The sequence below is a fragment of the Bidens hawaiensis genome, unplaced genomic scaffold (assembly GCF_021521415.1).
Source record: "Bidens hawaiensis isolate Kalapana, Puna unplaced genomic scaffold, B.hawaiensis_p1.1 tig00022151_1, whole genome shotgun sequence".
Taxonomy (NCBI): domain Eukaryota; kingdom Viridiplantae; phylum Streptophyta; class Magnoliopsida; order Asterales; family Asteraceae; genus Bidens; species Bidens hawaiensis.
In genome coordinates, this window is record NW_027493432.1 from 397911 (window position 1) to 424071 (window position 26161).

Here is a 26161-nt window from a genome sequence, read left to right on the forward strand (position 1 = left end):
ACCGGAACTAATTGAGAGCATCTTTTACAATGAAACTGACAAGTTGAAAGAGTTGGAACGTCAATATGTTTGTGCCAAAACATCAAATTCATCAGACCCGGTATTTAAAGCAAAAAAATTGTTAAAACAAGCTAAAAGGGTTCAATTTGTTAAATCAACGGGAACAGATACATTGAAAAGTTTTTCCAATTGTTCTAATCTTGACTTTTATATGAAAAAGAAGTCTGTCACTTCTGATGATTTAGCCAAACGATTCACTGAAAATGTAAGTTATCAACCTTCTGTTGCTTATGTTTCTGCCAAACCTCAACATGGTCATGTTGACATGCAAAGTTGCTTTTTGTGTGGTCAACAAGGTCATGTGGTGAGAAATTGTGGTCAATAGAGATCTCAAAATCTCCATCCTTTTGTCAAGGAACATTCAAAACCGGTTCCTGTGATAAAAGAGATTTTAAAACGACCTAAGTCGTGTGAGGATGATACACACATTATGTTTTCAAATGTGAATCCTCGAAAGGTAATTCATGTGAGTGAAACCCATGGACAAGTAAACCCAAAATTCGTTCCAACTGAGCCCATATGTAAGAACACAAATTCAAACATTGTTCAAGCTGCTTATTTAAGACGAAAGTCTAAGAAGCCAGTAACTTATACTCAAGTGGTTGAACAAAAGTTGAAATCTGTTCAAGTTAATGATCAAAGAGAAACTCAAAAGGTACCCAAGACTGAGGCATGGGCTACCTTTTTGAACTAATCACCTTTATTTTGTGTGTAGGGTACATCTAAGACCATTTCTGGTGAGAACTGGATAATGGATAGTGGATGTTCTCGTCATATCACTGGAAATCTCAACCTCTTAACAAATATAAGGAATATTCAAAGGGGTTAAGTAGCATTTGCTGGGAATTCTGGGGGCACGATCACACAGGAAGGTGAAGTTTCAAATGGTCACATTACTTTTGAAAAGGTCAATTACTGTGACAAGGTGGACCATAATTTATTGAGTGTGTCGCAAATCTGCGATAAGCAGTACACCACGGTATTTACTGATAAAGGGTGTCTTATCTTGAAACCGGGATATGTGATTCCCGAGGACATGGTTGTCATGCGATCACCACGATCAAATGATATTTATGTCTTAAATATGGGTTCTAAAGTATCAGCGCCTATCGAAACATGTTTTGTCTCCAAAGCAACTGAGAAGGACTCTATTCTATGGCATCGTAGAATGGGTCACATTCATGTTCGAAAGATGAATTATTTAATGGCTAATGATTTATTTGAGGGTATCTCGTTGAAGAACTTTAAGTTATCTGATCACTGCATTACATGCAAGAAGGGCAAGCGGAAGAATAAGTCACATCCTTCTAAGTTATTGAATTCCATTGAAACTCCTCTTGAACGACTTCATATGGATTTGTTTGGTCCTGTGAATCGTGCGAGTATCTCTGGGGATTGGTATTGTCTTGTTGTCACTGATGATTATTTAAGATACTCATGGGTGTTATTTATGAATTCGAAAGATCAAACACCCGTTTTGGTACAAAATCTTATCACTAAGATCGAATCACTATACAAACACAAGGTGAGGAGAATTCGAAGTGATAATGGTACTGAATTCAAGAACATTGTGTTGGATTTCTTTTGCATTCAAAAAGAAATTCACCGAGAATACAGTGCACCCTATGTACCACAACAAAACGGTGTTGCTGAACGAAAGAATAGAACTTTGATTGAAGCTGCAAGAACTATGCTTACTGATTCTAAGCTTCCCGTCCAATTCTGGAATGAGGCGGTGAATACAGCTTGCTATACGCTTATTCGGGTTTTAACTGTTAAACGACTCAAGAAGACAAGTTACGAGCTTCTAAACAATAGAAAGCCTAACTTAAAGTATCTGGAACCTTTTGGGTGTCCTTGTACAATGTTGAAGAAGGATACAGGTAAATTTGAAGACAAAGCTATCGAAGGTTATTTCTTGGGATATGCCTATCCAAGGAAACGAGTATTTAATTTCACTTCTGGTTGTGTTGAGGAATGGTATAATGTGGATTGTCAAAAGTAAACCACTCCTCTTCAAGGGAAAGGTCCCGGCTGGATGTTTGACTATGATGGTTTATTTAATTCATTTACTCCATCAACTGAGAACATAGATGAAGATCTGGTTCGAGCATACTTTGAAGATCATTTGGCTATTCCAAGATTTTCAAGTTCTAATGATGTTGAAGCTCCAGCTGAAGATCCATGTGATGATAATCAGGTTGATAATGTATCTACTTCTTCATCAAATGACAATCAAGCTGATGAACCGGTTATTGAACTTGACAGTGATAATGTTTCATCTCCTGAACCTGGTGAACATTACACTAACTTATTTGATAATGTTTTTGTTCCTGAGAATCCTACTCTACGGATTCATGGTTATCATCCACAGGAAAACATCGTTGGAGAACATGATGTGGATGTACAAACACGTCATCAAGTTGCTTCGTCAAATGAGAATAACGTATTGTGTGCATATGCTGATTTACATTCATCAGGAATTGTAAATTTTGCAAAATTCACTTGCTTTCTATCTCAAGTAGAACCGACAATAGCTCGTAAGGCACTTGAAGATCCTTTTTTGTGTAGAAGCTATGCAAGAAGAATTACAGCAATTTGCACGTTTGGGTGTTTGGGATTTAATCGACAAACCTGCTAGAGTCAAGAAAGTTATTCTGACTAAGTGGGTATTTAAGTGTAAGAAAGACGATCAAGGGGTGATCGTGAGAAACAAGGCACGCTTAGTGGTGCAAGGTTTTCGTTAGCAAGAGGGTATTGATTATACGGAAGTGTATGCACCAGTTGCAAGATTAGAGTCGATTCGAATCTTTCTGGCGTATGCTGCTTATAAGAATATCAAGGTCTATCAAATGGATGTTAAAAGTGCTTTTCTCAATGGTGAACTACATGAGGAAGTGTTTGTCCTACAGCCTCCTGGTTTTGAAGATCCTGATTATCCGGACCGAGTTTACCGATTAAACAAGGCCCTGTATGGTCTACATCAAGCCCCGAGAGCTTGGTATGGCACGCTCGCCTACCATCTTACTGATAATGGCTTCAAACGAGGGACTTTTGACTGCACTTTATTTCATAAGACTGTTGGTGATGATCTTCTTCTAGTTCAGATTTATGTCGACGACATTATCATTGGGTCTACAAACGACACGTCGTGTAAGGAGTTCGAGAAGTCCATGCAAACGAAGTTTGATATGAGCTCGATGGGAGAGATAAATTTCTTTTTAGGGTTGTAAGTTCACCAGTCTGCAAACGGAATCTTTATTCATCAGACCAAATATGTGAACGATGTCTAGAGCCAATTCAAGATTTCTGCCGGAAAAATCCCTTCTACTCCTCTCCCCGTGGGTCACAATTTATCACCGGATGAATTGGAGGATATCGTTGATCCTACCCTCTATCGTGCCATGATCGGATCTTTAATGTATCTAACGGCTTCTCGCCCCGACATTATGTTTGTTGTTTGTCTTTGTGCTAGGTTTCAAGCAAGTTCACGAGTGACTCATCTAGCTGCGGTTAAGCGAATTCTTCAGTATCTGAGGGGAAATCCAGACATCGGGTTGTGGTACCCCAAGGACGATAACTTTGAGCTTACTGTCTTCTTAGACTCGGACTATGGAGGTTGCAATATCAACTTCAAATCAACAACGGCAGGGTGTCAATTTTTAGGAAACCGGCTTGTTTCCTGGCAGTGTAAGAAGTAGACAACGGTCTCCACTTCAATCGCTGAAGCTGAATATGTTGCAGCATCGAGTTGCTGTTCCCAGGTTTTGTGGATACAACAACATCTTTGCGACTACGGTTTGAAGTTTCTTACTACTCCTATTTTGATTGATAATTCTGCTGCAATTTCTATCACAAAGAATCTCATACAACATTCTAAAACAAAACATATCGAAATTCGATATCATTTTATATGGGATTGCTTTGAGAATAAATTAATCAACCTTGAGAAAGTACATACTGACTTTCAAAAAGCCGATCTATTTACCAAATCTTTTGATATAACACGTTTTCAATTTTTGCTTGGTTTAAATGGATTGAATACCCTCGCTGATATCGTGCAACAAGGATGACTGTCTTTCTTTTTTGTTATTTTTTGTTCTTAAAATTTATTTTGATTTTAGGTTTTCGGGGGTGAAAAATTAGAAAATACAAAAAATATTGTGCTTTTCGTTTGTATAGATAAAACCCAAAAACATTAAAAATTTTAAAATCTAAAAACATTAGAAAATCCTGAAAATACAAAAATATTGTGTTTTATTTTCTTTACTATTTTTCTTAAAATATTCTGAAAAACCAAAAACACTTGAAAATTTGAAAAGACAAAAAGATTGTGTTTTCAGTTTGTACAGAAAAATCCGAAAATCCAAAAGAATTGTAAAGTTTATTTTGTTTATAAGAAAAGTGAAAAAGACAAAAAGATTGTGTTTTAAGGTATGTTTAGAGAAAAACCAAAAAGATTTTTGCATATGTTCGCTGAAAAGTATGTCAATTACCCAAATTTGAAGGACATGTACTTGTATATGTTTGGTCCTGACGTTTACTTGTAAATGATCGGGTTAGCCATTCACCTGATAATGGAACGTAGTTGGGGCGTTTGTTATGCGTTTTAGATTATTTTCTCGCTAAAAATTATGTCGGTTATTTAAGTTTGTGAAGCATGCTTGCATGTCTTGTGTGACATCTGCCCCGATCCGACCCGACCCAGGTACCCGTTTCCCTTATCCGATCTCTTTCTTTTGTGATTTAATATTTATTTATACTTATATTTTACTTTTAATAATAATAATATATTTTCCTTCCCGCCTCTTTCTCTCTCTTTCTTTCCGCCGTCCCGTCCCTCTCCTCCTCTCTTTCCGCCTTCTTTTCCCTCTTGTCGCCGTCCCGCCCTTACGCCTTGTTTCCCTCTTTTTCTTCTAACTCTTTGCTTGTCCTTTGTTCCTTCCCGCCTAAGGTTGTCTGCGCAGCTCCACGCGCCAGACTCCTTACAAGGAATCCTGCGTGAAGACCACCTGTTTCAGCGATACGCGAGACGAACACTTCTCGCAGCGCGCTAAGAATTGTAATTCTTCTCGCAGCGCGCTAAGAACGGTAGTTCTTCCCGCGACGCGCTAAGGATTTGTAGTTCTTCTCGCAGCGCGCTAAGAATCGTAGTTCATCCCTCGACGCGCGAAGAATTATAGTTCTTCCCGCGGCGCGCTAGGAATTTTAGTTCCTCCCGCGGCGCGCTAAGAAATGTGATTCTTCCCGCGGCGCGCTTAGAAATGTAGTTCTTTCCGCGACGCGTTAAGGATGGTTATGTCTGCCTTCGCGCTCGCGCTCTCTTGACCTTCTGTGTCTGCCTTCGCGCTCGAGCTTTCTCGCGCTGAACCCTTTGAGTTTTCTTCTGTTTAATCTAGCCGTTTGCTTTTGTGTTGTCTTATCTTTTGTGCTGTTGACCTAATCTGCTTTATGTCTGAAAAGCCACTTTTGGCGCAGCATGCGCACCAACCCCATTGGTTGGCAGAAAAAGTGACTGACATTATCTTTTGAGATCTGCTTTCTCCATGCTTGACCAGTACCTTTTTCTGAACCGCCCATGCCTTTTTACTGTTAACCTGTCAGCTTTTTCTCTTTTTCCCTGCTACCATATCTTTTGATATCTTTTGCTTTTGGAATCTTTTACTTTTTGATCTTTTCCCCTTTTTCTAGGGATTGTGTTCCCTAGGGTTTCTCTATAAATAATAGTATTATTTTTCCTAACACTACACACACAAAACACTTAATCTCTCTTAATCTCTCCTGTTCTCCTTGCTCTCTCTGCCGCCTCCCTCTCTGCCTCCGTCTTCCTCCCTGTTTTGTCCTGCTTTTCCGGTAATATATATATATTATATATAATAATTTACTTATTAATTATGCTAACTTATATCAAGACTTAAAACAAACCATTAAAACAATAATCTTATTTATAGGTTAACTTGTGCTTGTTTAAAGTTGGTTCTTGCTTTATCTTACACCGCATCGTTTATCATGTGAGTAATCTCGTACCTAATCCCTTTTTGCTTTTAATGTTTTGGGATGTTCATGTGTTCATACAAACTTAGAGTCTTAAACTTGTTTATGAGCTTTAGTCGCGCAGTATCCCATGTGTTGAGGACGTTTACTTGGCTGTTTATTTGTATGTGTGTATCATTAACCGCTTTGTTCGGCCTATTCCGCAGTTTTCATGGATCCATTAGATGAACACGGGAGACCTATCGTTTACGGTTTTCTTTGTTTACACTTGCACAGATGTTTTCTCGTTTTTGTGCTCAATTGGGAGCACGGATTGAACTATGAACTATGAGCTATGATCTATCTAGGCTTGATCACAATCTGATTGCACCCTTGTTAAACACCAGACATACACGTGTTGCGCGCAGATTTATTGTTATCTATGTATTGTATTAAACTTGATATCTCACCAACACGCAAGTGTTTGACGTTTATTTTAACACATGTTCAGGTTTGCAGTAGCTGTTCTGGAGCTTGTGGACACATAGGAAGTTTTCTTTATTTTGGACCTAGATTAAAATGTATCAAGACAAGTTTTTGCTGTTCGAATATTATGATTATAATATATTGATTTATGATGTTTTATGTTATCTGTGTTTACTCTGCGCGTGCGCGAATGAATGTATTTATTAAATATTGACACCCAATAGTGTCACGAGTAATGAAACAATATGTGGCGCCCCGATGTATAATCCACCTTTGGTCGGGGTGTTACATCTTGGTCCTATTATTCACTTGTTGAATTGATAGAACAGCCATTTATTTATAGACTTAAGTTAACTGGGGCGATTAAATTAATCTTTAGTTTATTTTTTATGCTCCTCAAAATTTTGATTTTTTGAAGCAAAAAGAAAAAATGATAGTACATTGACTATCTTGACTCCAAATCCAGTAAGAAATAAGCTTAAAAGACAGTGTGCTTAATTGCATTGTTGCATTGGTAGGTTTTAAAACAAACAAGTAGAGTAAAGTATGTGATATAAACATAAAGAAATGCCAAATTGAAAGAGGTGTTAGTCTCTAGAAAAGGTCTCGGTGAGGATGGCAGAATTGTAATAACCTGTCATACTCAAGCCTTATACTTGTTTGATCACCCAAACCAACCACCATTCAATCAGCTCGAGAACTTGCAAAATCTTTAACTGATAATGCAGCCCGAATGGGAACTCTGAAAGATTCTGGAAAGAAACCTGCCACCACAGAGCCCGAACGAAAAGCAGCTACCGAGAATCAGAAACCCGAAGAACTCAAACGGAAGTGGAATGGTAACTCAAGAGGACAGTACAAGAGAAACCAATGAGCAGGAAGGATGTTTGCGGCAAACGCAAGAGGACCTGGAGGAAGCTCGGGATAGGGATCCTCTTGCAACAGGTGTGGAAGAATCCATGGTGGTGAATGCTGGAAGTGGAACCGATGCAATTGACTCGGCCATGTGGCCCGCGATTGTTACGCAAGGATAGCAACATCCATGGGAAGCCAAACTTCCGGATGTTTCGAGTGTGGTGTCGTAGGACATTTCAGGAGAGAATGCCCCAAACTCAAAGGTCAAAACAATAGGGGCAAAGCATTTGAGATGAACGCGAAGAAGGCCTGGAAGGACTCATATGTAGTCACTGGTCTGTTCTCGTTAATAATCACTATGCTTACGTACTACTCGATACCGGAGCAGATTTAAGCTTTGTTTCTAACCAATTTGAACCCATTCTTGGTATTAAACCGAGTAAGTTAGACAACAGTTGCTCAATTGAATTAGCTAAGGGAAAATTAATTGAAACCAGTGAAGTTGTTCGAAACTGCAACATTCTGTTAGAAAACCATAGGTTTCCAATCGACCTTCTACCCGTAGAATTAGGCAGTTTTGACATAGTAGTAGGAATGGACTGGTTATCCAAGAATGGAGCTGAGATCGTATGTTCCGAAAAGCTAGTTCGTTTACCAACCCCAACTGGTCAATGTCTGGCTATTCAAGGAGATCGAAGTAACACAGAGTTAAAACTCTCAAGTATCACGAAAACCCGCAAAATTCTAAGGAAAGGATGTCCGGCTTTCCTCGTCAACGTGGTCGACACAAAGGCCAAGGAGCAAAAAATAGACGATATCCCTGTAGTCTGAGATTTCCCAGAATTTTTTCCTAAAGATTTGCATGGATTACCTCCTCAGCGTCAGGTTGTATTCAGAATTGATCTGGTTCAGTATGTCGCTCCGATACCTCAATCTCCGTATAGATTGGCACCATCAGAAATGCAGGAGCAATCTAATCAGCTTCAAGAATTACTAGACAAGGGATTTATAAGACCAAGTTTCTCACTTTGGGGAGCTCCAGTCTTATTCGTGAAAAAGAAAGACGGCTCTTTTGGAATGTGCATCGATTACCGAGATCTTAACAAACTCACCATTAAGAATCGGTACCCACTATCGAGAATTGATGATTTGTTTGACCAGTTGCAAGGATCAAGCTACTACTCAAAAATCGAATTGCGATCCGGATACCATCAATTACGTGTTGCAGAAGAAGATGTTCATAAAACCGCATTCAGAACCCGTTATGGCCATTATGAATTTCTGGTCATGCCATTTGTTCTATCGAATGCACCCGTTGTATTCATAGACCTTATGATAAAAGTTTGTAAGCCATACTTGGATAAATTCGTGATAGTATTCATCGATGACATACTTATCTACACACGAACCAAAAAAGAACATGAGCAACACTTGAAATTGATTCTAGAATTTCTAAAAGAAGAAAAGTTATATGCCAAATTCTCCAAGTGTGATTTATGGCTTCGAGAAGTCCACTTTCTAGGGCATGTGATCAATGAAAATGTTATCCATGTGGATCCAACGAAAATTGAAGCAATTAAGAATTGGGAGACACCAAGGTTACCCATAAAGTGCGACAATTTTTGGGATTAGCTGGTTATTACCACAGATTCATTGAGAACTTTTCTTCCATGGCTCAACCCTTAACCCAATCAACCCAGAAGGATAAGAAATATGATTGGACAGAAAAGCAAGAAGAAGCGTTCCAACTGCTTAAGCAAAAGTTATGTAGTGCACCAATCTTATCCCTCCCAGAAGGAACAGAAGGATTTTTAGTCTATTGTGATGCATCACGATTAGGTCACGGATGCGTGCTTATGCAACGAGATAATGTGATAGCCTATGCTTCACAACAACTCAAAGTGCACGAGAAAAATTACACAACTCATGACTTGGAATTAGGAGCAGTTTTTTTTGCACTCAAAATTTGGAGGCATTACCTCTATGGCACTAAGTGCACAATCTTCACCGATTACAAAAGAATCCAACACATATTTGATCAGAAATATCTGAATATAATGCAACGAGGGTGGATAGAACTACTGAACGACTACGACTGTGACATTCGCTACCACCTAGGAAAATCAAATGTTGTAGCTGATGTCTTGAGTAGAAAGGAAAGAGAAAGGCCACTTCGTGTCTGTGCATTAGGATTAACAATTCAAACAAGTCTTACCACTCAAATCGGTGATGCTCAAAAAGAAGCTTTAAAACCGCGGAACAAAAGAATTAAGAGATTGTGAGGTCTTGAGTGTGAATGCATAACAAAGTCTGATGGTACATTATACTTGATCGATCGAGTTTGGGTACCACGTTAAGGAAATTTGCGAAACTTAGTAATGGATGAAGCCCATAAATCCAATTACTCAATTCACCCAGGATCAACCAAGATGTATAAAGATCTCCAAGAATTCAATTGGCGGCCAAACATGAAAGGAGATATAGTGGTTTACGTCAACAAGTGTCTGACATGTTCAAAAGTAAAAGTTGAACACCAGAAGCCATCTGGACTGTTACAGCAGCCTGAGATCCCACAGTGGAAATGGGAAAACATTACTATGGATTTTGTGACTAAATAACCAACTGCCCCCATTAACCATGATTTTATTTGGGTTATTGTGGATCGATTGACAAAATCCGCTCATTTCATTCCTATCCGTGAGAAAGATAGCTTAGAGAAGTTAACTCAATTATATCTGAAAGAGATTGTAGCTAAACATGGCGTACCTGTTTCCATCATCTCTGACAGAGACGGTTGTTTCATTTCTCGATTTTGTCAGTCTCTGCACGAATCCTTAGGCACACATTTAGACATGAGTATCGCTTATCATCCCCAACCGATGGTCAAAGCGAGAGAACCATTCAAACATTGGAAGATATGTTGTGAGCCTGCATTCTCGATTTCGGTAAAAGTTGGATTACTCATTTACCGTTAGCTGAATTTTCCTATAATAACAACTACTACCCCCAGTATTAAGGTTGCACCGTTTGAAGCCTTATATGAGAGAAAATGTCGATCCCCTCTTTGTTGGGCTGAAGTTGGAGAAAAGCAACTAACAGGACCTGAAATTTTTTAGGAGACCGCCGACAGGGTCTTCCAGATCAAAGACAGGTTAAAGGCTGCAGTAGACCAACAAAAGAGTTATGCTGACAATCGCAGAAAACCACTGGATGTCCAAGTGGGAGATCAAGTTCTGTTGAAAGTCTCACCCTGGAAAGGAGTGATCAGATTCGGGAAGAAAGGAAAGCTGAGTCCTAGATACGTTGGACCATTCAAGATCATCGATCGAATTGGTCCAGTAGCATATCGACTCGAACTACCTTCAGAATTGAACGGAATACACAATGTGTTCCATGTATCAAACTTGAAGAAATGCATATCCGAAGAATCATTGATTGTTCCTATTGAGGATATACGAGTTGACGATAAGCTTCGATTTGTCGAGGAGCCTGTAGAAGTCATGGACTGGAAAATACAAAAGCTTAGAAGAAATCGAATCAAGCTAGTCAAAGTTTGTTGGAATTCAAGACTAGGTCCTGAGTTCACTTGGGAACGACAAGACAAGATGAAACGAAAATATCCTCATCTATTCCCAGTAGAGTCGGAAGCCAGTGATACTTCCTAAATTTCGGGACGAAATTTCTTATAGGAAGGGAGAATGTAACATCTGGCAAAACTTTTCGCTAATTAATTGTGTTTATCATCCTAATATCGCTTTATTAATAAAATCTCTCTTTATTAAGATTCAATATCTTGCAAAGTCGACAAAAAGTCCAAATTTCGGCACGAAATGAGAAAAACGTGCAAAAACCTCGGGCAGCGAGCCAAAAAGTAAATAAATCATTAGCCGGCCCCTCCACCTCCACCTCATCACCCCACCTCCCAAATGCCCCAATCTCCTTCGTACAACTCCCTAAGCTAATGATTGTTGCTTATAGAAGTTGGATTAGTTGTAACCAAGTGAGGCCATCCACCAATCACCCTATTGTCTAACACAACACTCTACACCCTCTCCCTCTCTCCCTTCTTAAGCTCGGCCGACCCCCTCTTTCCCACTCACATTCAAATCAAATATCAAACATAAACACACACACATACATAATCAAAATCAAGAACTATGAAGGTTTAGATCAAGAGATTAGAAGATCAAGCATACTAGGAAGGATTAAGCTAGGAGGCACACCACTCTCACTCACTCTTAACATCAATATCTTCATCTTTCAAACTCTCAAAGAACAAGTAAGTTTTAATTTATGATTACTTGTTAGATGTAGATACAAAAGATTTGTAGTTCTTGAGATTGTTTGAGCTTGAAAGTTGAAAATGTGAATAAAGCGTGTGTGCATGTGTGGGCCGTATGTATATATGTATGTGTAAGAGGAAGAATCAAACTCACTTACACATGCATATGTTCATCATAAGGATCATGCATTGACTAACAAGGTTGATTAAAGGTGATATTGATCTCTTGATTATTTGAATAAACTTGATATTAGGGTTTGTTGTTAGAATGAAATTTGGATTGATTATTGGTCTTTAACTTGTTAGTAAGGACTTAGATTATTGAAAATTGTTGTTGGAGATGAACAAAACAAGAAAAAGGCCATAATTGAAATTTGGGGATTTTGGTTTTGGGATTCATTAAGGGGTTTTGGATGGATTGTTGAATCAAAAGTGATATGGAATAACTTAATTGAAAGTAAGATAGGTTATATGCTAGAATCAATAGTTGAAACTTGAAGATTAACAAAGATTGTTAAAGTTGCTAAATAGGGAAACTTTAATTTAATAAAATTTGAAATTTGGATTTTTATGTGAATACTTGTGAAGAATGTGATCATTATGCGATTAATAGCAACTTTAAATTAAGATAGGATGCATGATTAGAGGATTGATTAGCTAACACATTAATTGAATTAGCAAACAACTTACTAGATATAGAAACTTTGTCAAATGGTGAATTGAAAGAACAAAATTGGAATAGAGCACTAAGGATGCATGAAACCCTATCAAACTAATTGAATGAATTAAACTTAGAATTGTACTTAATCAAAGTGGAAGAATTGAATCAATTAGAATTATCAAATATTAAAAGTTACTATAATAGGAAACTTTGATAGAACAACACTTAGAAAATTCATGAAAATCCATGATCTTGTGATTTGAATGATTGATTAGAGATTGATAAATAAAGGAATGATTGAGTATAAAGAATAGAATCATCTAAAAGTTCATATTTAACTTTGTTGAAAAAAAACATACTTGAATCATGAAATTAGATTCTTCTAAAATGGAATAAGAACCCTTTATTGAAAAGTAAGATTTTGGCTTTATATGAACTTTCGAAATAGGTTAAAGATCTGGACTTTTAAAGTATTTGAACATATAAAAATAACAAGTTTAATTAGTAACATTGTTAATAAACTTAAAATATGAACTAGGAACTTAAAACTCGATTAAACGTGTCTTGTGAATTTATATGACCAAAACTAGAATTTACGATGATTTATATGTTATTATATGTGTGATTGGTCCATTAGATGATTAGTGTAGACTTGTTCAACCTAATTGACTTGTCGGTAACGCTAATGGTCGAAAAAATCGGTTTTTTAAACGAAACTGACACAACTCCTAGGGACTGTTTTAGAACAGCCCCTAAAGTGGTAAAACAATCATGTATAACATAAGTTAATACATGGGAAAAGGACAAGATGATAAAACTTAGTCCTAAACGGTTCGTGTCGCGAAAACCGACACGTAAACGTTAAAAGTTGCTATTTTAAGAAAATATTAAGAAAGAAATAAAAATAATATATTTTCACAAGTTAACTTATAAAAATTGATTAATATATATGTAACAAGTATTTTCCATGATTATAAGTTACACATTATACAAAAAACCAAAACGGTTCGTTTTAAACATAAAAACCGACAAAACCGACAAGAGTTATGAAAAATAAAAGATTAATATTTTCTTAAAACTTTCCAACAACTGATACTTAAAATATATTTATATTTTAATTGTTTATTAATTGGCTTAGTTATTTAATAGTTAACGGGAAACTGATCTATGTGTACTCGTTAACTTAATAGGAACTTATTTGCTTATGTGCTTGTGTGGACACTAGATTAGAATTAATAAACTAAAAGGATGTTATAAAAACTAAAACCAAATTTTTATTAACAAAACGTGTACTAATATAGGACACGGGATTTTTGGAACGAAAAGCTTCAAACCGTGAGTTTCTCTATCACCCCCCCCCCCCCCTGTTTTTAACTGGAATTATTTTTTAATGTTATTATAATTGTTTTGGGGGAAAAGCATATTCTTTATTACATATCAATTTAATTGATATTTTAAAGGCATTTTATTTTACAAACTGTGTCAAACGCGGGATGAGTCTAGTTGGCTAAATAACGGTTAGCTCTAGAAAGGGACACAGAAATATGGGTAGATCTATCGGGGTGACGCCCCCTACTTCCATCGCGTTGGGTTAGAAGTAGGCGTATTTTGAGTCTGGTATGTTTCAGGTTATCAACTAAGATAGTCATACATAATGTTGTATTCTTTGCTCGTCTACAACAGCACAATTTGTTTAAAAGGTAAAATGCCTATTGTTTTGTGATGTAATGATGGTAGAGCATTACACACGGGTTTGTGCTATAATGGCGGTAAACCATTATACACGGAATGTTTTTGATATAATTCGGTGTGTAGTGACGATTACACACGAATTGATATTGGATATAATGACCAAAGATCATTATATGAATGTTGTTTCGATATATATATATATATATATATATATATATATGGACTATTTTTATTATAAAGGGAAACTCACCAACACATAATGTTGACCGTTATTTTAATATGCTTTTCAGGTAAGTGAAGCTTTCGAGGAGGCATGGAAAGGAGGGCAGGTCGTGTTTGAATAAAGTTGATATAAGACTTTGCGATGACACGTGTATAAAAACTCTGATGTTGTAATATACTAGATGAGTGTCCGCGCAATGCAGCGGGGGTGTGCACGTAACTCGACATTAAACGTATAGGATGTGTCTGTACATACGTCATCTAATGACATTGTGCGCGTAGCCCGAAATTTGACACGTAGCTCGTGCAAAGCCAGTTGCGTGTAATCGAAGATTGAACACGTGTAACCAGCCCAGAATGCACGTTACTGACATTAAAACATGCTTAACCAACACCACGCGTGTAATTCATAACGATTACCGGTGTAGGGCGCTATGTTGAGCGCTAACCAAGATTTGGTTATGTGCGTTACGTGGTGCTGAACACGCGTTTATCGGCCCCGATACATGTAGAAAACGACATCTGCGTAACCAGTGACGAAAATCAAGAAGCAAACCCGAAATATACAGTAGTTTCAAATAAATCACTTTTGTAAACCAACCCATTTTGGCCCTAATCCCTTCCGGCTCGACATCGGTCTGACCTGGCCCCTATCTACTCGAACATGAACCAAATTAACCATTTTTCTTGTATCGACTTGTTCTGACCCTAATCCACTTTTACAAATAACCCAAGCTCACCCGACTCGACCTGTTACCAGTTCTAGACGGTAATCGCGTAAAACTAAAAAAATATAGCAATATCATATTCAAATTAAAGAGGATAAAATACTCGTTTTTATGATGTAGTTATTTTAAGAAAAATATTAACTTGTGAAAAGATATGACCGTTAAAAAGTCAAGGGGTAGTTGGTTTTGAATTAGGGGGGCATACGTGTAACTATTATCTAAATTTACAAAATAAGTAGTGAAGTTGAGGGACCAAAGTTATGGGTATATTTTAAAGGAATGAAAAGACTTAGTTACCCTTAATTTTTATATTTTTGATGCATTGTACGTTGTACATAAAGCATTGAGTTTGATACCTCTTAAAATTTAAGAGGTCCCTCACTCATGCTTTATATATAGTATAGATATTTTCTTTAATAAAAGATAATATTTTATTATTAATTATTCTATTGTTATTGGCTATCGGCATCTGTCATAGCCCGAACGACTTAAGTTAAGTCTTTCGCTGTTTTATGTTAAGATTTTTGGGGTGTGACAGGAAGGTGGATGGAGCATTACATAGTCCAAATGGCATTCTTCGGTAGGCGAAGGTGCCATACGGACATGTAAAGGTGGTTTTCTCCTAATCTTCAGGAGCAATGGGAATTTGAATGATCCGGAGAATCAATCAAGAAAACAGTAGAACATTTTTCCAGATAAACGTTCAAGCATTTGATCGATAAAAGGAAGTGGAATATGATCTTTTCTTGTGGCGTCATTAAGCTTCCAGTAGTCAATGCAAACTCGCCAGCCTTTGATGGTTCTCATTGGTATTAGCTCGTCTTTCTCGTTCATTACAACTGTCATTCCTCCCTTCTTGGGTACTACTTGAACTGGACTAACCCAAGGTGAATCTGAGATTGGGTAGATTAATCCAACATCAAGGAGTTTGATCAATTCCTTCTTCACCACATCTTGCATGTTGGGATTGAGACGTCTTTATTGTTGGACCACGGGTTTGTATTCTTCTTCCATGAGGATTTTGTGGGTACAAAAGGAAGGAGTGATGCCCTTGATATCCATGATCTTCCATGCGATAGCCATCTTATGGTTTTTAAGAACCATAAGAAGTTCGTCTTTCTCTTCTTAAGAAAAGTGAGATGAAATAATGACTGGGAGTATTTTTCCAGAAAGGCGTATTCGAGATAGTTCGGGAGTTCTTTTAACTCTAAGGCTGGTGGTTCTTTGATTGATGGTTTTGACTTTTCATTACATTCGGTGATCTCACATACTACTTATGATGTTTCTTGATTGTTGTTGTTGTTAGTATTGAGATTTTCGTTTTCTAAAATGGGTTTGATGATAATTTCAGTTAAGATTTGTGTTTCTAGTGGGGTATTGATGGAGGATTTCCGCACATAGAAACTCACGATAGAATCGATGATGTCAACACAGTATAATGTGTCATCATGATGTTGCGAATGTTGCATAGAATTTCCTATGTCAAAACTGATAGCCTCGTCATTGACCCTGTGAGTGAGTTTGTCGGTGCAAACATCAATGATAGCCTTTGTCATGGCTAGAAAGGGTCTTCCTAAAATTAGAAGTACACTTTTGTCTTCCCCCATGTCTAGAATTACAAAATCTTCTAGGAAAACAAATTTGTTAATTTTGACAAGCATGTTTTCAACAATGCTCCGAGGGTATTTAACAGATCGGTCAACTAACTGAATGCTCATGCAGGTGGGCTTTGGTTCTCTTATCACTAGTTTGGCTTTGGTCAGCCAGGGCATTGCTAACGGACAAATTTCCTATGTGACAAGGGATAGTAAAGCTCCCTGGATCGGTTATTGTTGGTGGCAACTTGTTTTGGAGGACAATTGAGCATTCTTCACTCAAGGTGGCATGCGAGAGTTCCTCCAGATTTCTTTTGTTGGTTAGCACCTCTTTGAGAAACTTTGCATATTTCAGCATCTTAGCAATGGCTTCGACGAAAGGGATGTTGATGTGGAGTTGTTTGAAGAGTTATAAAAACTTTCTGTACTAAGCTTCCAATCTCTCCTATTTCAGCCGTCCAGAATATGAAATAGGTGGAACATAAGTTCGGACTAGTTTCTTAGACTATCCCCATCAACAATCTCACAATCTCAATCTCACATTATAAAATTATTTTCTCTCTCTTCAATCTACAAAATTTAACCCACTCCAATCTTTTACTCCCATTAACAACCCAATCTCATCCTTTTTTTATTAAATAAATTCAATTTATAATTAGTTTTGATTAACTATATAAATATAATTAAGTAATTATATTTTTTTTAAATATAAAAAACTTTAAATATATATTAATCAAACACATTTTATAAAATAGATAAAAATAAGTTACAATAGTAGCATGAAATACAAAATTACACATATTAATGATACAAAACTACATACTTATTCATCAACGCCAGATAAGATAATTCAATAATGGATATTAATGTTACAATCCATAAAATCATACTAAACTAATGCTTCAGATAAGATAACTCAATAATGGATAGAATTTTGATGTTATTCAAAAAAATACGATTTTTTAAACGAACTCTAATTCTAACGAAATTTTTTCCGTAATGTTAATAAAAAATCTAAGTCTATGTTTTTTATATTTTTTAAAAGTTATATATAATAAGTTATAAAAAAAATTAAAATATATATATAATTAATTAGTGAGAATAAAATAGAAAAAAGAAAATAAAATTACATCCACTCACATTGTGACATGTGGTCACAAGTTGGCCAAATTTGAGATAGCAATCTCGTTTGAGCCACCGAATCGATCGGTGAATTAAGGTCGTTTTTCTTTTTTTTTTTTCAAAAAAGTTGAGGGTTTGCAATTTTGGATTACCAATGGGTATAGCCTTAGGTTGTACGGTGCCTATTGAAATCAGTATCTCATGCGTCTTGTCAGGTACTTCATTCTCCATAACTAGTTCTGAAGTTGGTGAGGCAACACTGGTCGTGCCACTTCTTAATGTAACAGCGTTAGCTGTTGCATTTGGATTTGTGATTGTGTTGCTTGGAAGAGCGCTAGGTGGTCTTTTAGACAATTGTCGGTGTGACATTTGTCATTTTTGGTTTAACTTGTATTTGTTTTTGTATCAGAAACCCAACCCGTTTTGGTCTTTCGGATCTTTCATTATTAATAAAATATTGGGTTTTATGTTCGTTTATGTTACACAATTGTCGGATCAAGAAATCATCTCTTCCGTTACGTTAAAACACCCTTTTTGGCAAAAAACGAGTTAAAACAAACTTAAGGGACTAAAATTGTCAAATAACAAAAGCATGTAACTCATAAAAGAAACATTATGGCCAACCCTTCACTCTTTCTCTATATAAACAAGACCAATGCATCCCATTTGGGTTTGCTCATTAACCTCAAACTCTCCCCAATCTAGATCTAGAATTCTTTCTTCAAAGTCTTGATAGTTTGACTTCTCAAGGTAAACTACTTCTAATCTTTGTTTGTAACTAATTCTTGTTAATTAAAGCTTGTTATTATAGCTTGTTTAAAACGTACTCCCCTTGTTTCCTTGGCTTTCCCTTCTCCGGCCATGGTTGGTTTAGGTGTATCGCTAGGCAAGGCTTCATGGAGGACTATTATAGTCCTTGTTAACACTTTAAATTTTGTTTAAGCTTATTATTAATGTTAATGTTTAGTTCTATTTATTTTAGTTTCCAAATCATTTAATGAGTTCTATGGTAATGGGTATGTGGCAACCATCCTCGGTTTCATCCGGAGTTAAGAGCCGAACCAAAACCGAACTTTTGTTTAGATACATTATTGTTAACATATTGTATGTAAGACTTGAGTATTATCAATTCTATGTTTATTTTAATAAGTTCTATGGTATTGGATATGTGATAACCATCCTCGGTCTTATTCCGAGTCAAGGACCGAACCAAGACCGAACTCTCGTTTAAATGCTTTATATTTAAAATGATTTATTAATATGTTACATGTAAGATTTGTGTATTATAATTTCTAAGTTCCTTTTAATAAGTTCTATGGTATTGGGTATGTGGTAACCATCCTCGGTCTTATTCCGAGTCAAGGACCGAACCAAGACTGAACTAAACCGAGTTCACTCGCTTAAGACACACTAGTTGTGTTTTGGGCCAACGAATCTCGTATTTTTCTCTAAAATTATATTATAAACTAATTTTAATTATTTTCTCAAAACACTTGGTATGTTGGATCCAACTTGATCTTATAACAAGTTTGGACCGACAAAGCCAAACACCTGCTTAACGGACGTTAAGGTTCTTCTTAATAGAACTACACACTTGGTTAAGTTTCTTTTGATTTCATTGAGTTATCTCATAACATTTATCACTTTGGAATCTCGACTTCGGGCTTGACCAATTATCAAGACTCGAACCGACAAATCCGAACACTCGTAAAATCTCGTCTTAGTATCTATTTAACAAAGGGTCTTGCAATAGCATAATTATACCCAAATACTTACTTAACAAAGGTTAAGTAAAACTAATGAATAGAATACCGACACCCAATTTCGAGTAAACTTAATTTTCTAAAACCATTAATTTAATTCTTATGTATTTACACTTAAAACCTCAAACTTTAATTATTTATCTTACTTGTCATGTTATTTTATTTTAAAGCTTTTAAGTCCATCTACTAACTCAAGACCCTTTTTAATCTAGGTCTTGCTAGTTGAACTTATCTTTCCGTTTTATCACAAACTAATCCTCCAAGTTACTTATAACATGTGAGTACATTTCATCCCCTGTTTTAATTTTTATACTTTGGAGGTAACATGCATACCTATTCAAAACAACAATGATTTATGATACTAGATTCTCAAACCCCAAACTCTAGGGTATATGATACTTTGAATATTTGCTCGATTGTGTGTTATATGTCTCATATGCTTTACGTGCATGAGTGTTTATTTATTTTGTTGTCTAGCCTCAATAAGTATGATCATACGCACCCCTAACTACTTTAGCCTTGTGCTTGTAGAATAGGGCCTCATTATTTGAGTATGTCGGTTGTTACCGACTAGAAAGGATCCTCATTTATTTATGATTTATATACCGCAATTGTTGCTTTTAATTATAGTTTCATATACGAGTTGTGGATTTTGCCTCATATTATATATACTCAAAACAATGAAATTTCTCACCAACATTCGTGTTGACAAATATTATTTTATGCATTGTTACAAGTTTGATTATTGGTTGATTGGAGTTCGAATGTGCTATCTTATTTGAGACCGTTTAGGTTATTAGAAGAATTAACAATTAAATTCTTATATTTGGTGTTATTTTGTATGAACGATGTTGTGTTACTTTTGTTGATTAAATGGAATAAATGAGTTGTTTAAATAGTGTCACTTTAATAATGTCTTGTGTTCTTGAGCAATCCGTTGCACCCCGGCATGTTCTGCCGCATTTGGTCGGGGTGTGACAGTCGGGCAATCTGTCTGATCTGAGTTTCTAGATTCTGCAATGATGCTTGTTTCTTTTTAGGTCAACATCATGCTTTAACAATACTCCGCTAATATCAACGGATCTTGAGTCGCCCTTCTTCTCTGCTTCATTTGTCTTGGTCATGATTTGGATTAACATTTATTCGATTTTTGAGTAGCTCGGGTTTTAGTGGCTACTAGAACTTTGTTCTTGAAATTGAGGTTAAGGTTAGAATGATTGGTTCATCGGCCTCTTTTCGAATCCGGGTAGAGTGTGAGTGTTACCTCCGTCCTTCAAACTGAAATTCGAGTGGTTACTCCAACCTGGATTGTAGTTGTTGCTGAAAGCGTTGTATTGATGGGCGATGAGGTCAACTTCTTCCATGGTCATAATGACTTTGTAGTCACTCATTTTATGAGTTCCTCCATAGGTGTCACAGGTGATTTTGGTTTTTGATAGTTCGGCTTGATGTTGTTCGAATTTTTTAAAAAGAGCTTCAAGTTGTGCGGTGACAAGATTGTTGGAATCGACGTGGTGCATTCCTTTATGTGTTGTTGTAGATCTTGGTGGGTTATAAGCGAAACTCTTCTTTGCTGCTTTCTCCATGATTTCAAATGATTCGTTAGGTGATCTGGATCCCAAGTCTCCACCGGCGACTTGGTCGATGGCCTGTTTGTTTTGACTGGATTGTGCGTCAAAGAAAGTTTGTACTTGTAACCATACGCTCAGTCCATGGTGTGGGCATATTCTCAGAAGACTTCTGTATCTTTCCCATGCTGCGTGTAACGACTCATCACCATCGATTCGGAATCCGGTAATGCTGGCTCGATATTTGGCAGTTTTATCGGGCGGAAGGTATTTGAGGAGAAACTGTTCAACCATCTAGTCCCAGTTGGTGATGGAACCAGAAGGAAGAGATTCTATCCATTTTAAGGCTTAACCCCTTAGAGAAAAAGGAAAGAGTTTGAGTTTGATCTGATCTTCTTAACGTTTTTGAATTTTAAAGGTTCCGCAGATTCATAGGAATCGAGACATATGAGAAAGAGGGTCTTCATCGAGAAGACCATGAAATTGAACTGAATTTTTCATCATATGAATGGTGCTTGATTTGATTTCTAAATGTTCGGTGATATCGGTGGAGCCACTCCATTGCCATAGCCTTCGAGAGTTGGCTTTCCGGTTCAGAAATTGGAGAAACAAGCACAGGTCCGAATGTAGAGGAATAAAGGTTAGTTAAACCAAATTTAAACTCTTTAAATTAAACTAAAGGTTAGTTAAAGTTAAGCTAAAAGTTAGGCTAAGCTATTTTAAAACTAAACTAAGGTATAAGTTAATTAAGCTAAAGTAAAGGTTAGGCTAGCCTTAAAAAAATAATTTTAATCTCATAGTTAGAAAGAAAATAAAATAAAAGTTAGAAATTTGTGCGAAATTATAAACAATGATTAAATTAAAACTTGGATCATTCTTAGAAACGTGTCGTTTCCCCGTCAACGACCCCAAAAACTTAATGTGTGTTGCGTTCATGCGGTTATAAAATATAGTGGATGGGAGATTTAACTTTTGTACAAGATCGTTTTTTAAATTTCTAAAAGTGATTTCTAGTAAGACTAAACACACACAAAATAGGAAAGTGTACCTATCGTATATGTAGAATAGTATTGGTAGGAACCAAGTATCGATCCGTGGACACAAATGTTTCTAATAATGAATCTTCGTTTTACTTTAATCGGAGAGTTTAATCATTTTAGGGTTGCTTTTTAAACATTTTATAAAATAGAAATACTTATATATATATAATATATATATATATATAGGTGACAAGAAGAGAAATTCTAAATGAGTAATTCAATTATATGAAGGTTGCCATCTAAGATCAAGAATCCACTCCATTTTTCCTTGATGATTATTAAATAAACATGTGATAAACTTGCTTTAATAATATATGATAGAATAGTCCCTCATTTCTAAGTGAACATATTCTATGACATAAAAGAAAGTAGCATGCGTATTTTCAAGTCCATCCTTGCTTAATCTCATACTACCACGAGAATGTCAATTTAAGTAGACAAGTAGTTTGGTAAAGTAGAACGATTAGGATTGACTTCGATTTCTCAAATACCAATCCTAACAACTTCAGGTAATTGTAGATAACTCACACAACCTCCCCCTGGTTGATTTGATTAGGTTTTAATTACACATTTCATTAAAATATGATTTCTTTAACTTAACCTAAGCAATCGTGTTAACAATGTTATTTCAGAATTATCAAAACTAGAGAAATAGATCATAACTTATATCTCATCATTTCTAAGTACAATATAAGGGTCCATGTTTTATCTTGAATAAGTTATCAATGTATTCTTTTTATCATTTCTAGTCTCCAAGAACATGAGTGAATCATGAATGATTATTAATCATCAACCTTGATATATTGAGTTAAAGTGAGAAAACACTTTTTCATCAAATGATAATTGCAAATTAATCATGTACTTTATCAAACTAAATCACATGTTCAACATAATCATCAAGTAAAACAAAGCTTCTTCATAGATTTTAGATGGTAAATGGAGTTTAGCTCATAATTAGCTTGGTTATGAACATCAAAAGAGATGAAGATAACAAACACATGATCAAACTAGAACAATCTAACCAAATGTTGGATGAATCTTCCTTCTTCAATGGTGATGGATGATGATGATGATGGATGATAATGATAGCCTCCAAGCCTTAAAACTCTCTACAAGATCTTCAATATGAGTGTAATGTGGGTGTTTTTATAAGAGAAACCCGTATAGTAGTTTTCTTAAATCACACTAAATGAGTGCAACATGTTCCTCTATTTATTGGCTATCTGGGCACTTAGGCACGGCCACCGTGTCAACGTGTCTAGTTGCATTAAATGCTCTGTCAGATCGTACATGTTGACTTAGCACTGGGCGTGCTTCTTGAAGCACGGCCCCCATGTCTTTGGTCTTTTGTTATATTTCTTTTGTCTTTTCTTGATAGGTGACCACGGCCCCATGCTTCCTGAGGCGCCCCGTGCCCACGTGTCAAATATTCTGTCTTTTCTTGCAGATTTTTGTCTTTTCTTACATAGAGAAGCATGGGGCGTGTTCAGGGAGGCATGGAGACGTGTGGGAGTGTTTTTTTTTTTTGGGGGGGGGGGGGGGGGGGGGGGGGTTCTTTCATTTTTCTTCGGCTTTTCGCTTATTTCTTCGGTTAAGGCTTGGGTTTACCTGAAAATACATTTTAATATGATAAGTAGCCATTTGAGATATATTATGTGATAGAAGTTGCAGTTTTTTATATATTATTTGTTGCTAAAAAAATATGTATATTTTTATATACATAAAGGAACAAAAATGAGAAGGATAAGAAGGATTTGTAGCAAAAAAAAAAACTCTTAAACTTTTTTTAAAAAATAAATAAATAAATAAATCATAACTCAAAATTTAATAAAAAACGAAAAAAGTAAAAACAAAAAAAATGTTTCCACCGTCTTTGTCGTTATAATAAAAAAAACATAATGGTAAGTGAAAAAAGTCGTTTTTTTTTATCATTGTGTTTTGTGTTTATTTCATCATTAATTGTGTCTTTTTTTCCTTGACATTGTGTCTTTTTTTCCTTATACTGTGTTATATTACTCAAAATTGTGCTATATTTTTATTCGGCATTGTGTTAAATTTTGCGATCTATTGTGTCTTTTTTTAGTTGCAATTGTGTCTTTTGTTCATTTTCGTCATTGTGTCTTTGATCTTAGCATTGTGTCTTTTCTTCAAAATTTTTTATTTTTTATTTTTTATTTTTGAACAGAAATGATGGCGGAAACATTTTAGTTTTTTAATTTTTTTCGATTTTTATTTATATTTTGAGTTATGATTTTTTTATTATTATTTTTAAATGTATTTTAAGGGATTTTTTTGTGTGGTCATAAAATACTTCTCATTTTTTGTCTTCATTTGTATTTTAAACTTTACCTTAGATTTTTTGATGGAGACTAAAGTTTAATTTTAACTGGTGTAACTTTTGATAAATTATGATAATGAATTATTTAAGTTATGCCTTGCGAGGTTGACAATTCAAATTCCAATGACGGTTGGGTTTTTGTTCCACGAGAGAGCTATGCGCTTTTAATAGTATAATGATTTTGTGAAGTAAGGAACGACGATATAATTTATTGGAGAATGTTTAAACCAAACTTTAAAAGCCAACAACGTAGGTCGGATCAAAAACAAATAGGCTGGCAAAGGGCGTGAATAGTAGTAATAAAAGTAAGTTAGGGTTGAAATTGAAAGAAGCAGAGCATCCATCAGCGCCGGTAGATTCATTGCTTCCTTCCTTTCTTTCTTTCTTTCTTTCTTACACAGTAGGTAACATCTTCTCTTCGATTATTGCAATTACTTCAATCACTCTATTGTCGATTATTCGCTATAATATAATATAAAAATGAGTCAGTTGAGGTAATCCTAACAACCCTAGCTTACTTCAATTCTAGGTTTGGCATCAAATGGCCAACCGAACCGACCCCTCGGCAAAGAGCATCCACGGGACCAACCCACAAAACCTCGTTGAGAAGATCCTGAGGTCTAAAATCTACCAAAACACCTTCTGGAAGGAGCAGTGCTTCGGTCTCACCGCGGAGACCCTCGTCGACAAGGCAATGGAGCTCGACCACCTCGGCGGCAGCTACGGCGGTAACCGCAAGCCCACCCCCCTTCATTTGCCTCGTCATGAAGATGCTGCAGATCCAGCCTGATAAAGAAATTGTAGTCGAGTTCATCAAAAACGAAGACTACAAGTATGTGCGGGTGCTTGGAGCCTTTTACTTGCGACTCACGGGCACCGATATCGACGTCTACCGCTATCTAGAGCCCTTGTATAATGATTACCGAAAGTTGAGAGCGCAAATTACCTGATGGCCGTAACTTCTTTCACTATCTATCTCTCTTTAACCCTTTTTTTTTTATTTTGAATTCTTGATGTCTGTTTTTGATGTATTATTTATTAGGCTTTGCTCTCGCTCATGTGGATGAAGTTATTGATGAGCTTTTGACAAAAGATTACTCGTGTGACATTGCTCTGCCACGCATGAAGAAAAGGCATGACTACAAACTGTTGCATTTCACATCTTTCTTTTGTGAACATATATAATATTAACAGTTTACATTCTTCATTTTGCAGGCTTACTATTGAAGCAATTGGTGCTTTGGAACCTAGAAAAAGTGCACTTGAAGATGATTTGAGGAAGAAGAGGAAAAAGACGAGGATGATCAACTTATGATGGATATTGATAACGGGGCTCATGAAAAGGTTTTTTTTTTGGCTTATGCAATTATACATGATTTTGTCACTTTTAAAATTATTATATTAAATATGTATATTTTTCTGACTTATTTTTTCTGAAAATAGGATTATTACCGCGCCACAGAGCCCATCAAGGGATAGAGGTCGAGATCGGAAACGTGACAGCCATAGACACAGGTATAGTTCTTTCTCTTAGTTGGTTAAGGTTGACCAGATTCTGTTATGTTAGTCAGTCTTAGGATTAATGGAAGCTTGCCTTTTAAAATTCTCAGTCACATCACTTTGCAGTGGTCTTGGGCTTTCATAGGCTCAAGATAGTATAGTAGACATCGGTTTGCATTGTCTTGGGCTTTCTTAGCCCAAGATCGTGTAGCAGCCGGTGGATTGAAAGAGCTTCCTAGATGAATAATATTATTTGATTCTGCCAGGTTTCACTGT

The 26161-nt window shown here is 36.2% G+C and overlaps 1 protein-coding gene and 1 pseudogene across 1 annotated transcript; both read left to right on the top strand.

Annotated features, from left to right (window-relative positions):
* The first annotated feature begins 9752 nt into the window (after positions 1 to 9752).
* LOC143564734 (uncharacterized) lies at positions 9753 to 11039 on the top strand. Its single transcript, XM_077051923.1, has 2 exons — positions 9753 to 9980; positions 10491 to 11039. Exons 1-2 carry the CDS (start codon positions 9753 to 9755, stop codon positions 11037 to 11039), a joined length of 777 nt encoding a protein of 258 aa, XP_076908038.1.
* A 13879-nt stretch (positions 11040 to 24918) lies between these two features.
* On the top strand, positions 24919 to 25900 carry LOC143564735 (pre-mRNA-splicing factor 38-like; annotated as a pseudogene).
* Positions 25901 to 26161: the final 261 nt, after the last annotated feature.